Source organism: Cyprinodon tularosa, unplaced genomic scaffold (genome assembly GCF_016077235.1).
Source record: "Cyprinodon tularosa strain WSP-4 unplaced genomic scaffold, ASM1607723v1 ctg312, whole genome shotgun sequence".
Classification (NCBI taxonomy): Eukaryota; Metazoa; Chordata; class Actinopteri; order Cyprinodontiformes; family Cyprinodontidae; genus Cyprinodon; species Cyprinodon tularosa.
This window is the reverse complement of record NW_024039022.1, coordinates 27,442-42,633: the sequence shown is the minus strand read 5'-3', so window position 1 is coordinate 42,633 and position 15,192 is coordinate 27,442. Positions and strand designations below refer to the sequence as shown.

Genomic DNA, 15,192 nt, shown 5'->3' with positions numbered 1-15,192 from the left:
ATAAGGATAAAAAACTAATATTTCATAAAGAGGAAGCATGGATTTTCCTCTTTGGGATATTATTTTATGTCATAATAATAAACAGTTATTTATGAAAATCTGAAAAAGCTTCTAAGAATATTATTTGTTAATATGCTATATTTAAAACCATTAGCTTTTATGTTAAGAGCCTTTGTAGCGGGTCCAAAGAGCCACAGGTTGCAGACCCCAGCAATAGACTAATCATATTAGACCAATGAATCGTCTAGGTTCTCCATAGGGATAGGACTCATCCCCTGTATGATGACCAGTATTTAAGGACCCAAGAAAACAGACCCAGTAAATATTTAAAACTCTTTTATTGAAAACAAATTGAGCAAAAGAACAAAGTGACATAAAGCTGAATGCTGTGCATCAACCTCACAAAATTCAACTTTCATTCCACAGTGAAAGCACACATCATGCTTTGAGAAAAAGCGACATCTTATTTTACATTTGAGTTCAATTTAGAAGTAAGAACGTCCAATTTCCAACCTAATCCTCCATTAAATTTGTATATCAACCAAAACTGGTATGCAACTGGTATTTCACACGGCTGCTGTGCATGTAAAATATAATAAAATATTCTCTACTGTACTATTTCTGTTTTTTTAGTTGTTTTTTTTCCATGCTTCATTTAACAGATGTAAGCCAGCAGGATAGGAGTTGCACTAAAGGCTGGTGTCGCGTCATTCCCAGAACATTACAGTAACAGAACAGAAGAGGCGCAATAAATAATCTGAGTCATGAGAGAAAGAGACGACAAACAATGGAAAGAGGAACAGGAGGTCTCTTCATTCTCACTGCAACACCATAAAGAGTCGCTCTTTTAACCCTCCTGCATTCAATCAAGCATTCAAAGCTTCACTGACATCAGTTAAATTATAGCTGCACAGTGTTCAGGTCGGACTTCACCTTTCGAGATAATATTTACTCCACTTACAGACAGCTGTGAACCCTCCATTAATAAATAAGACAATCACAAATTTACAAAGGTGAACAATGGAGCAGAGCTGACATTTTACAAAATATTATATACAGCTATTAACAGTTAACAAAAATGAACATTTTCTTCACTTTGGTTGATGTCAAAAAAAAAAAAAAAAAAGACTCAGCAGCTTCTTCATTTCAAAATGTAAACCACCTGTGGCTTTAAACAGCTGCAGGTGATTTGGAGAATGGACAAAATGAAAACAAAGACAATAAAAAAACAAACAGGTAAAAACCTAGAGGCTGTGCAACTCGTGAGAAAATGAAAACTCACAACCCTGTTTTTCCAAGTGAGAAAAAAAAAGTCCGGAGCTTGAAAGGCAGACGGATTGATAAGGCTTCTGATTCATTCCTTCCAACTACTAGTGTCATTACAAGGCACACAGGAATTGGTAAGACTTTGCAGTTGAGGACATTCAAGTCTGCAGTGCAATAAAAAAGGCGTTGGGTAATAAATAGATTAAAGGTCATATGTGAGTTTCAGATGTCTTCAGATCAGTTCACTCCCTCCTCAGTCCAGGAAAACCTTATCATACCCACGTCTTCTCATTTAGCCCGTACGTCTGTTTCATTCCCAAAAACAAACCAGTTTAGGTTTTCATTTATTAGATCTAATTCAAATGCTCAATTCTCTACTAGAATCTAATTGAATGTTAATATTATTTTATCCTGTAAGATTCAGATCAAACCCTTCTTCAGAGAAAACTAGCAGAGAAGAGAAAATTTGAATTTAAATGAAATAACTGGTTGTCAAAGTGGGTATGAAATATTACCACTGACAAATGGTCAAAACGAAACGTACGAGGAAAACTTTTCTTCAACGAACCCAAAAGTCGGTTCCATTACTGCAAAAGTATGAAACAGAAAATGAGCGAGATGAAGAGGATCTTGCAGAGATGAGAGCGTCCTTAAATCACATCAAAAGAGTCAAAGCTTCCTGATAATAAGCATCATCTTTTAATGTTGTGCTGCTCTGCAGGGTTGGACGGTGGGGTGCTGAGGTTGGAAAAATAAACCATTAATCTGAGGTTCTGGGAGGCAGGATGGGAGAATGGATTTTAAAGCATCCATTTATTTCGCCCAGAGGTAAAAAAATTAAACTTCTCCAAGTCCAAAAAGTTCTTCAGGTCATTGAAAATCGACGTCGTCTATGTTCACAATCTGCCTCTGCAAAAACAAAAAAAACAATGAGATAAAGGAGATAGTTTAGACGCTTCGAAGCTGAAGCCGTTAACAGAGACAAACGTTAACTACCTCTGGATAGACGTAGCCGTCAGAGCCGTTCCTGCAGATGTGCACCTCGTCCTCGGTGGTCTTCTGGTACACGGGGTTGGAGAAGTGGATGGTGTTGGTGTTCTTCCTGTGCCAGTGTCTCCAGAAAAACACTGCTCCACACACCAGCACTATGGCCACTGCAGGAACAAAAGAGGAAAACGCATCCATGAGGTTCAGATTAGAAAGAAAGGCAGGCAATAAAAAAAGCCGCCTACACTAAATGTTTAGCTTAGCAGGTTTAATAAGGGGCAGAAGAAGAGTGAAACTTACAGATTGGCAGAAAAACGTAGAGAGCGACAGGGTGAGATGCAGGAGCTTCTTCAGGCATCACTGCATGTTGGAAACCTGCAAACAAAAGCAAAAACACTTTACATCACATGTCTTTACTTTTCTGTTATAATAAATAAAAAAATATGGGAAATTAGAAATTAGAGTTTGTGTTATTTCCATTGTTTTAATTTTAGTCTTTTTGAACAGGTAATTTATTCCTCATTTATCCTCCAATCTTAGTTTACCTTGAGCGGTACCAGCAGGCGCCTCAGTGTTCTGCCTGGACTGTACAGACGAGCTCGTTCTGGGCATCTCAGCAGCTTTGGTGGTTCTAGATGTAGATGGTCGGCTGGTGGTAGTTTTGGACGCGACAGTCCTGCTGCTGGCAGGAGTTGCAGCTGAGCACATAGGAGAAACCAGAGTATGAGAGTTATTCTCAGCATGAAAGGCTTTTTAAATGTTTGTACAGAGGAAACATACCTGTCACACATTTCTGCATATCAGCAGCCAGGATCATGTTGTCTGGACAGGCACAGGTGTATTTAGGAGAATTCTCGTAAAGCAGAGGAGCAGGAAGGCACAGGAAATCACAGCCACCGTTCACACTGCTGCCCTCTTTGCACCAGTTTACACCTAAAGGATAACATTCAAATGAAAGCATGTTATGGGATTGATTTCACAAAAAATTAATCTATCAGAAAAACTTTGAACTTTAATCGGATTAATCGGTGAAATAAACGTCAACCAATTTAGTAATATACCAAGAAGACAAAGGAGCAAAAATAATCGATATGCTACAATAAGGCCTAGTTAAGGTCAGGAATAACCTACAGCACAAGAATGTTTTTAGACCAAATCAGCACAATTTGGACAGCTTGTTTTTTTCTTACATGAACTTTGTTACTGTTATTTGGTTAAATATATCAGCATAAATGCACGTACTTGGGGGGGTATTTGAGTCTGCTACAAGTTGCCGCAAAACAATGTTTGCTTAGGTGTACGTGGCGTCAAACTAAAAATATATCAAAACCGAAACCGAGCTGCTCTGAGCATAAGAAGGGACATTTTTATCATATCCTACTTTTAGAATCGAGAAAAAACAACCAATGCAAAACTGAAATACTTTTCCTAAATCTGCATCTGCAAAAGTTTTCAAGCCATTGAAATGTTGAAAAGAATCTTTACCGATTGGCTGCTTGAGATTGTGATAAAGCACAATGCTCTCCGGCTGATGCAGACCAGTCACCATCTCAGTCATGTCCCTTCCTGTCAGACGGTTGGCACTGAAAACACTGCCTATGTTGCTGTCTGTCCAAAATACTCTCTCCTGTTTTAGAAGAAAAAAAGAAAAACACGGCTTTGTTCAATTCATGTACACATCTGTACTAAATGATAAAACAATGCTTAATACTGTATGAATGATCACAATCAAAGGGTAATTTAACAATAACATGCAAGGTTCAGTAAGGTGGAGCACTAGTTTCATCACTAACCTCAAAGACAGTCAGTGAGAAAGGATGTTGGATCTTTTGTGCATTAAATAAGACGGTGTGTCGGCTCCCACCGCTCACATCAACGCTGAAGATTGCATGTAGCTTAGCGTCGGCCCAGTAAAGACGCTGGTTGACCATATCTGTTTAGAGAAAAGGCACAAATGTGGTTATCAAAGCTCATTAGACAGGGAAATGACGCTTTGTTTTGACTAGGATTTCCATGGAGCTCTATTTACCAAGGGTGATGCCATTAGGCCATTCAATATTCTCTGTCACCAAGGCAACACGGCCAGCTCCATTAAGTCCACACTTCTCAATCTTAGGCTCCTGACCCCAGTCGGTCCAATACATAAAGCTGAAGAGGTTACAAAAACACAAGCAATTAGCAAAAAGTTTGTTTTTTTCAAAGAGGAGTCAAATTGTCGGACATGTTTCTCACTTATTTTCAGGGTCAATGGTGATGCCTCTGGGCCTCCCAAGTTTCTCACTGATGAGAGTCTTCCTCTTGTCGCCTTCTGTTGTTGCCACAGAGATGGTCTTCAAAGCGCTGTCGGTCCAGTAGATGTTGCCATGGATCCAATCCACCGCCAGGCCTTCTGGGGCTTCAATCTCGCTTTCAATCACCACTTTGTGATTAGCAGAGTCGCTGGCAACGTCTATATTTGAGCTATGGGGAAGAAAAAAAAAAAAAACAGCACGGGTTTATTGATTGACTTTGTTGATCTCAAATCAGAGAAATTTAGTCCCTACATCAGAACAATAGTCGAAAAGAAGAAGGTGCTAAAAGGAGGAAAAGGTGCATAGGGTATATACACAGTGCATCCACACATATCTATATATATGACAGCTGAAGTCTCTTATTTAGCAGTATTAAAATGGGTATTCATATATATATAAAAAGCTTGGTATCATATATAAAAAAAACAGAGTATACAGGGTATCAAGTAGTAATTGCACATTAGATATTGCCATTGTAGTGTCGCATTGTCGTATTTAGAGAGGGGTCAATTGATAGCAAACTTTTCTTAAGCAAAAATAATATTTCAAGTTACCTAAAGATCTTTTTCCGAGACAGATCCGACCAGAAGATCCTCTTGTTGGGCATGTCCAGATCGAGAGCCATGGCGTTTTTCAGCTCCGGGATGAGCCGGACATACTCACTGTGGTCCACTGCGAGTTCCCTGACCTCATGCTTGGTGGTGAAGAACAGCGTGGCCACTGTGCCTGCGGAAAATGCAAACAAGCAGTCGTTTTAGCTTTCAGAGAGCTATCAAGTGTTTGTGTATTTTGTACAATGGACTTTAGGGAAAACAGAATATGGTTGTACAAGAGAACAGCCTGGTTACCTGATTCAGCTTTGCATGTTTTGCTCACTGGATCAACCTCATAGCCGGCGTCACATTCACACTTGTAAGTTCCAGGCAGGTTGATGCAGATCTGACTGCAGGTGTCTGGCACAATGCATTCATCAATGTCTGCAGATGGACAACATTTTCCAGAGATTAGTGCACTGGAGACATATATACTAGAGATAGTGTTGAGAACAACAGATTTATTCAATAATCCAGTTTGGAGATGTTTATGCATTTAGCAGACACTTCTATCCAAAGCGACTTACAAGGTAGACACAATTTTACAGTTATCATCGACATGACAATAAGTTCTCAAGAGGAAAATCACTAGACAGAATCAGTGGCTACAGCAAAAAGAGAGAGTGTGAAGTGCAAAAAGGGTAGTAGAGTGGTACAGAGGTATAGGTAAGAGTTAGGATAAGAGATGCTATTTAAAGAGGTTGGTCTTTATAGGTTTCCCAATGATAGACAGGGACGTGGCTTGGTAGGTCATTCCACTATCTTGGACCAACACATGAAAACAGTCTGGATTGTCTGAAGCGAGGTGTATTTAGTCGCTTTTTACACCCTGGACCTTAAAAAAACTTTCTTTTTGTACCTTCACATGTGCTGTTGTCACTCTTCAGTCTGTAACCAGCAGGACAGGAGCAGTTGTAACCAATCTTCAGATCATTGCATTGATGAGAGCAGCGGTTTTCTCCCATTAAACACTCGTTTTGGCCTGTGGACATCAGTGGTTAAAATAAATATGTCAGGTAATTCCTCATAGCAGCTGGTCGGTAACTATACTTTTTGTGTTTTGAGGATGTTTGACCAGAAGGTAACTTACCACACACAACTGGTTCATCAGACTCGTCTATGCAGTCCCTCTTTGAATCACACACTTGTTCCATGCTGATGCACTCCCCACTGCCACACTTGAAGTTGCTTGGGCCTTCGCACACATCGTCTATGGAAGCAAAACACAAAAGTGCAAACCTTGAATCAAGTTTCATAACGTGAGGTTGCAGAGCGAAAACTGGGCACATTCATCAGGCCTTGAGAAGAAAAACATTTGCTTCCTCTTGTATACAGATATGTTGCCTTGCAAAAATACTTTTAATCGAGAGCCTCACCTGTTGGGCAGCTCCTTTCATCACTATTGTCTACACAGTCATTCACCGAGTTACACCTCAGGTTTTCCGTAATACAGACACCATTGGCACACTGGAACTGACCATCATGACAAGTGGGCCGACCTGAAAATTCACATATTCGCTTAGAAAACTCCACAAACAAAAAAAATAATTACACTAAGAGGGATCAAGTATAACTCAGAGCGGTCAGACTTACTGCAGTTCAATTCATCGGATTTATCCGAGCAGTCTGGAGCTCCATCGCACTTCCATCCGCTGTGTATACACTCCCCATTCATGCACTCAAACTCATGAGCCGCACATCTCGACTGCTTCTTCTCCGTCTCCCTCCCCTGGCAGTTCACCGGCCACTCGTCAGACCCATCCAGACAGTCGCTGTCTCCGTCGCATTTCCAGTTCAATGGCACACATGCAGAATTGTTGCACTGGAAGGAAGAAGGGCTGCAGGTGGGCTCGGGACACGTCGTCTCGTCTGAGCCGTCAGTGCAGTCGTCGTCTTTGTCGCACACGAAGCTCTTGGATATGCACTGGCCGTTGTTGCACCTGAACTCCTCAGGTCTGCATTGTTTTGCAGCTGTGTTGAAGTTAAAGGGAGAAGAAGAAATGAATGAGATGAAAGAATTATTATTCCAACAAAGGAGAAATTCAAAACTTATGCTGTTGCTGAACATTAGATTTAGGGTACTTTTGAATGAAAGTACAGACTGCTTTGTGGTAAAACTACAGGTACCATTCAGACGTGTTATTGTGAACCAGTGCGGCAATCTAAAAGCTCAATTTTAAGAAAAGCATTCTGTTGCAGGTATGCATCCACATTAACACACATAGCACCCCGGGCAAAATGTGGAACATTTTTAAAGGATGCTACACTTCGCTTTGGTTCACAATAGCTTAAACATTTGGGGAATCCTTCACCATCCTCCTGAATAACTGTGGGCTGCGCTTTATCCTCGCTTATGTGTCACAGTTTTATGATCTGATATTTCTTTGTCTGTAGTTAATGGCAGATTTAGGTGAGTAGCAGTTTTCTTGCAGTTTCCTCACTCTTGATGATAACCTGTCTGAAATCTCATCTTACCCAATTTTAAAAGTGAAACTATAAAACCATATAAATATTTCCTAAAATTAAGAGTATTTACCCTTAATTTTAGTAAGTAAATAAGATCATTTGCCAATGAAATTTGTTTTGTTTTTTTACTCTTAAAAGAAGATAATTAGATAATATGCACTTAAAGTAAGACAATGCAATTGTTTTTTTTTCTTTTTTTAAATGTAACTTGTATTGTTCATTTAACGTGTCTCACTTACCGCCTCAATTGAAGAAAAAAAACTGCACTTATTTTAAGAAAAAATGAAAAATGTTTTTTGCAGTGCTGCATAGAGAAAAATGTTTGCACCCCACACAACAGGAAATCTTGAATTACTAATTTAATGGCTTTGTAATGGGGATTTTTTTTCCGACTAATACCAATATTGACCAGATACAACTCATACATACTTTCATTGCTTATTTTACATATTTTTATTGCTTATTTTATAGCGTGAAATCATAGAAAATGTTTGATCAAGTGGTATTTCTGAAATGCACTTATCAGGTATTAAAAAATGACCCATTTATTGCTCATCAAAAAGTGACATAAATGTTAAACAACAGTGGATAGAAACAAAGTGTTTCTATGACCTTTTTTAATATCAGATTTTAGAGGCAGGCCAGTATATTCCAATATTCATTTTTTGTCTGACATCAGACCGATTTCTAAAATCAATATCGGATCAAGATAGCCTTACTTTTTGTGTCAGTTTAAGTTGAGTATAATACTACTAAGGTAAAAGTTAGATGCATTTAACTGCGTCATGGTTAACAAAGGGCAGCCAGAGATCATGGAAACCACTTTATATGTTGCTTAACAGCAATCCAGAGTAGAAATATTCTGTTCAGTGGATTTTGTAATTTCCCCAATTTGACCTGTCTTTACTGGAAATAAATAAAGTCTGTCAAAATACCATTTACCTGTAAATGATCTCTCAATCACTGGGACTAATTCAGTGTTATTGATTAATGTGTTGCATTTTGTTACCTGATTAAAAAAAGGTTGTTGTTTTTTTTAGGTGGGATACTTACTGCAGTTCGTCTCATCAGCTCCGTTGTCACAGTCGGCTTTGCCGTCACAGTGCCAGCTCTTTGGTATACACTGATTTACAGGAGCCCCGCAGTTGAACTGGGAGTCCATGCAGGTTTTGGCCGCTGAGGAGGGAATCAACAATTAAGGTGGAAATTTGTAATCGTTGTTCTATATTGACAGCAGTGGTGATAGGAAAAATGAACATACAGCAGACAGATGGTAGCTCATCAGTCCCGTCGCCACAATCGTTGGTTCCATCACAGATCCACCTGCGGGTGATGCATCTGCCATTTCCACACTTTAACTGAGCAGAGCTACAGGTAAAGGCTGCATCTGCGGATCACAGGAGACGGTAGTGTCACAGGAGGACAAGCCAACACATTTACATTTACAGACTCTAGATGTTATCAGCATGCTCAGCATGGTTTCCATCCACCGGATAAAAGGCCTCTTATAGCAGCGTTAGCTTGTGTCAACACGCCTCACATCCTCTTTGGGTTAATGTTTCATTCAAAACTGCACACATTAGACCAGTTTCAATCGAAATGGTCCAGAAGTTCAGATAAGGAAGGAACAGTGTGAAAACCACACCTTTAAATTGTTGCTTAACTAACTGGAGATTACCAAATTACGTTAAAATGTGAATCATGGTTGAGCAAGATAAAATTAACATAAAATCATGGGAGAACCTAGAAGGAGAAGCTGTGCAATAGATTTAAAGGCTGAAGGAGAACATTTACAGTTTAAAGTTGGAAAAATCAACAGAACTCAATTGAGTTTCAGAGCAACAACTACTTTTACAGTCTGCAAGTAAAAGTCATCTTCTAAACAAGCGGTCTGCAACCTTTTATATCCAAAGAGTAGAGAGTCGGAGTAGGTAAAAATAATCAACTTTAAACTATTACATTACTTTTTAATTAAAAAAAACTATAATTTTTATCAAAAATCTTTCAAAGGGAAGTTGTTGAAATCTTAAACAACTGAAAGTTTGTCAGTTCTAGCTTTTAAATAATGAGAAAATTAATTAAAAGAAAAATGGTTCTAAAAACATATATCTGATTCTTTAAATGTTATTCTGTTATGAAGATTCTGGTCAAATATTCTTTAGAAAAACCACTTAAGCTCCTAAGACGGGTATTTGTAAGTAAAGTATGTTAGTTAGTTCTTTATATCATTTAAGAGGCATTTAGAGAAACATATTAAGAGGCATTATAGAGGGTCCAAAGAGCCACATGCAGCTCTGGAGCCGATCTCTGATCTAAACCCTCTAGATTTGCCACTGCTTGAAATAACTTCCTTATTCCTGAGAGGAATAACAACAAATTTAATGTGCATTTCTGAAGAAAATAAGTCCAATAATGGAAATTAATGTAATTTAGGAGCAAAATGAATACAATTCTACAGATACTTTACCTTCCACTCGACTAGCAAACCAAGTCAGTCGCTAGTCATTGCCTCCCTACATTTTTTACAACTGAGATTTCCTTCTGGAACGTTTTTTTCCCCCCCATTTAGGATGATCTGTATTCAGTTTTTCCATGGAAACAATTCATCTCAGCTTTTTCTGGCAGCTGAAGGGAAACATGCTTGGAGCATAACCGCGGTGCAGCATGTTGATGCCCCACTAAAAAAAGACAACCTAACCACTCAGACTGTGGCTCGTCTTTGAGGTGGGATACTTTTTATCCCAGGAAAGGACCACAGAATGGAGGCTTTACGTTGTCATGGACTCCTCATTGAAAACATTCTTGCTTCTTAAACAATCCATATGTTACCTGTTGCTGCCCTTTAGCTTATATTGTCTAACTCTGTCAATTCGTTCATGTTTACTTTGTCAATAATGAAATGAAAATATTTATTGAAGAGCAGCTTGTTTTTTTACCACGGTTCGGGAACAAAGCACCAACTTTATTGCCAGTACGGAAGATGAGTTACTTTTTAACCAGGATGTTGTAGCAATAGACTCACTAACCAGGGGTAAAGTTTAAAAGTTTATGACTTAAAGTGCTTTATTTCAAGTTTAAAGGACTTATCGGGAGCTGATCGCAGCAGGCAAAGCATCATCATAGCACAGGTGAAACAGACAGGGGCCGCGCTCATCGTCCTCCATCACTGTTTGCACTTCCTTTTTTTTGCCTCCTGTTACTTTGGAGGCTGGGTACGTAGACAGATTGTTCCTTTAAGACAATAGCATGGGAGGAGTTGAACCATCACACCACCAGTTGCTGATTGGCCCCGGGGTGGCATTCCTCACAACAACATCCCTGCAAAAAGCCTATAGAGACCAGGTCGCCTGTCAAGCCGCCGGCATCGGTGTGGCGAAACAAAAACCACGAGACAGGTCTGACAGCTTCCTACAATAAATGACTGTTAGAGGACGCTTTCACAATACTGCCACCAAGAAATACCTCACTGCTTCTTAGCTGCATTCCTCTGATTCGTGGAAATAAACTTATTTCCTCTGTCAAAAACAGTTGTATGCTTTTTGAGGAGCCTGAAACACACAGAGACGTGCACATCCGGTGGTGATGGTAGTTGGTGGGTGGGGGGAGTATAAGAAGCTAGATTTACACATCAACTCCTTCTGTTTTCAAATTGAAAAATCTTTCCACTCTCTTTTCCCTTTTTTGGACTTCACCAGGATGAAGGGACTTAAAGTGGGTCACATATGTCGTCACGGCCAGGAAATATAAACCCCCAACACCAACTTTTCTTTTTTTCCCACTGCTATTCATTGCAGCTGCTATTTTAAACTCTTCCGTTTTAAAGCTCTTAAATCAAGATTAAATAGCTCTTTTTAATTGTAATTAACCTCCAATTTAGACTCTGACACCATACATGTCTATAAAATGTACTGTTCAGAAGAATTCATGTAATGTGGCAAACTTTTAAAACACCAGAAGCTTAATTTGAGACAATAAAAGTGCTGCTTTAATCATCACCTTGAATGGGATGCTGTAAAAAGAAGCGCTTCATCTGCAGAAGAAATTTTACAACCTATAAAGTCATTACATGGCATGTAAGGCATTTCTACGTCCAGGCGCTAACTCCGACCTTCAGCTGACTAAGCATTTAAGCCGCGACCAGTTTGACAGCAGAAACCAGCGGAGTGGTTTGACAAGTTGTCTGGACCTTACGCCCCAACACTCCTCCCTTGTATCGGCACAATGTATTCCTGTTATTCAAAGACAAATGCATGTAGTATGCGCACCCTGAGCCCTTACACAAAGAGGCGCTTTTATGTTGTCAAACACACGCCCAGCAGCTAATAAATAAGCAGCAGGTGTATACATCACGCTGGGTAAGCACCTAAGCTGGGCTTTTATTGAAAAGTTTACAGAAGTCACTGATTAATGAGTTCATGCTAATGAATGGGAGGATGAAACTGAGGGGTATTTTTGTCTTTCCAGGGGCTTTCAAGCTCTAATATGTGGTCGATTAAGAAGAAACCAATTAGAGAAGGTTTGCTGATGAGTTTTGGATAATATATGGATCCATCCACTTAATGCATGGTGTTGAGGTTCGAGTTTAAGCCAAAAGAATAAGTTACTCTTTGTGAATGATTGTGCGTTTTTTTTTAATTATCCAGACAAAAGGAAATTAAGGAATAGCAAGGTCTAAAGGTTGGTGCATTTATAGAGTAAAAAACGTGATAGTTTGTAGTTTTTATGTACTTAATAAAATAAAACATTAAGATCAAAATTTTCCAAATGATGTCTACTGATTTTCACTCTGAGCGTATTAAACAAAACAGGTTTCTGGGTAAATGGTACATTTCTAGTTTTAACGTTATGGCTAAAAGAACAGCAATTAAGAATATTAATTACTAAAAAAATAAATATTTGGATTAAAGTAAAGATTATTTGTCTCAAATCAGTAAAATAAATAAAGTAAGATGTCCAACAGACTGTTAGATGACATTAAATAACCTGAGCTAGATTTGCCTCTCTCTAGAACACAGATTTGAAAAGAGCAAAACAGAGAAAGAGAGACAGTCTGGAAAATCTGATGACTGGAAATGAGGGGCAGCCAAGCAGAATAGAAAAAGACTGGGGAAAATTCCTGCAAGAGAGCAGAGATCATTAGGGGGATAACTGAAAAGCAGCTGTTAATCTGGATCAATAGCAACCAGCTAAAGACCATTCACCCCTTTCACATACAGACTGATGGGTTGTCTTTGATTTGATAACCCTTTATTACTTAGATTACTAATAATAAACAATTTCAGCAATGCATGATGAATTATGCAGCCTGAAAATATTGCATTTTATTTTGTCCTTTACATTTATCAATCATCTGTATAATGAAGTCAAATATTTTAGATATAAAAGCTGCTAAATGTTCTGCTTTAAGTCACAAAAAACCTGTCATCCACTGCATCTAGAGTTTTTACATAAAGTAAAAATAAATATAGTTTAAAAATAATCTTAATCTATATACACTTATCTGTTTAATTTACATTCAACCATCTATCTCAAATACATAATTGGGGGTTTTAACTAATAATAATGTTTGAAAAAAATATTTATAAATATTCTTCTCTGTATTTAAAACGTTTTCTTCTACATGTGAAGTTGCATTGTCGAAATAAATGCAGCTAAAATGGGATGCCCGGTTTTCTAGCCACTTCCTTCCTTAGAAAACTGTCAAAGTTTTTGTTCCGCCCACTTTTGAAATAAAAACTCGAATCCGTGAATCTGATTGGCTACAAGGAGAATTCGATACCGGAATGAGCCAATCAGAGCGCTGTGCGTATGTTTCATTGAAACACAAACCTCATCAAGGTCTTTTCGCATTTTATTTCGCTTTCTGCTGGAAATCCACCACATAAACGCGTATAAAACATATAAAGATAAGTAAAACTTAAATGCCATGCAGTGTTTAATTCATTACATTCAAATTAATTCAATTCAAATTAACAAGAATGAGATTTAATAAAAACTTAAATACTGCATTTTATTTATAATGTGTATGCGGTTATTTATTCGGCATCAGTGAGATTTGATATAAAAGCCTGTAATCATTTACAAAACAATCTTCCTTTTATATAAATATTTATATAAAAGGTCCTACCTGTTTGAGCCAGACAGCGAATCAGCATCAATAGACACCAGCATGTGGACAGTCCCTTCCACACCCCAGACATGTCCTGTTCTTTCTCAGAGAGCAAAAATAAACAAAGAGCGAAGGTTTGAAGATGGAGGGGAGATATGAGGCTTTAGCGGTGAGTTCTGTCGGTTTAAAAGGTCTAGTTGTGGAAAATGATGGCCAGTGTGGAAGCCGGTAAAAATCCTCTGTGCTCTGTGTCGCATCTCAGGACATTTTAAGTAGCTGGCATTGGGCGGGGCTTAGAATAGTGGTGTGATGTTAGAAATTAGGCGTGATGAGGCGGTGGGAGGGGCCACAATGTTGCTGCATCACTCACCAGTATCTCTCCATCATCCTCCCAAACCTGTGTATCCTGAGCCCAGCTTCTGTGTCTTTAAACACTTAAATTAGAGCAAATATATGTAACATTTTAGAGCATTTAACCATAAAAAAACATCTAGCCTTTATTGGAAGTAAAGTTAAGATGGATTTTTTTTCTCTCTCAAATGTTTACCTCTTTTTTTTATAAAGTTTGTCTGTTTAGTAGAATGGGTAGAGAGCAACTGATATGTTAAAAAAAAAAAAATTATGTTCCCACATTAATACTAAATACTGAAAAAATGACTGGTGCTGCTGGTAAAAACATAAAACAAATGTTACACTTCACTTTAAAATATTTTAAAACTAACCAATATATATAGAAATTAGGAGTACCAGAATAACTGGCATCTGGCTCTTAACTAAACTTTGCAGAGGATGATTCTTTTTTTTTTTTTCCAGATTTTTTATTGTCATTACACTGTCATAAACCTAAAATCTGTAGTCCAGCGAACATTTATTCTGTATTTTTAAGTCAGTTTTGAAGAGTTATAGGTGTTTTTATATATATATATATATATATATATATATATATATATATATATATATATATATATATATATATATATATATATATATGTATATATATATATATATATATATATATATATATATATATATGTATATATATATATATATATATATATATGTATATATATATATATATATATATATATATATATATATATATATATATATATATATATATATATATATATATATATATATATATATATTTGTATTTTTCATTGTAAACTGCTTACTGTTGTGTTTTTTTTAGGTAGACTTTTGGCTAATTGTGGTGCATTTTCAGGAATGCTTTTTTTTAATGAAATCTGTCCCTGATAAATAAATTTATTAATTACATTAAATAAGTACAGAGCAACGAAATGACCTCTGCATTTATCCTTCCGTTTGGGGAGCAGTGGGCTGCCATTGTGCCACGCCAGGGGAGAAGTGTGAGGTTAAAGGTCTTTGCTCAAGGACCCAGAGGGGCAGTCTGTGGGAGTGGGGCTCAAACTCACAACTTTGGATTCCAAGCGTACTGCCCTACCCACTAGGCCGCCCC

At 37.9% G+C, this 15,192-nt stretch overlaps 1 protein-coding gene across 1 annotated transcript; it reads right to left on the bottom strand.

The window, feature by feature from the left end:
- Nucleotides 1-623: 623 nt before the first annotated feature.
- On the bottom strand, nt 624-13,968 carry ldlrb (low density lipoprotein receptor b). Its single transcript, XM_038292442.1, has 18 exons — nt 13,731-13,968; nt 8,865-8,990; nt 8,657-8,779; nt 6,731-7,108; nt 6,514-6,636; nt 6,228-6,347; nt 5,997-6,119; nt 5,393-5,521; nt 5,099-5,270; nt 4,486-4,713; nt 4,283-4,401; nt 4,047-4,186; nt 3,739-3,880; nt 3,034-3,186; nt 2,799-2,951; nt 2,554-2,628; nt 2,263-2,420; nt 624-2,175 (listed from the first exon to the last, which is right to left on the bottom strand). Exons 1-18 carry the CDS (start codon nt 13,801-13,803, stop codon nt 2,137-2,139), a joined length of 2,574 nt encoding a protein of 857 aa, XP_038148370.1. The 5' UTR covers nt 13,804-13,968; the 3' UTR covers nt 624-2,136.
- Nucleotides 13,969-15,192: the final 1,224 nt, after the last annotated feature.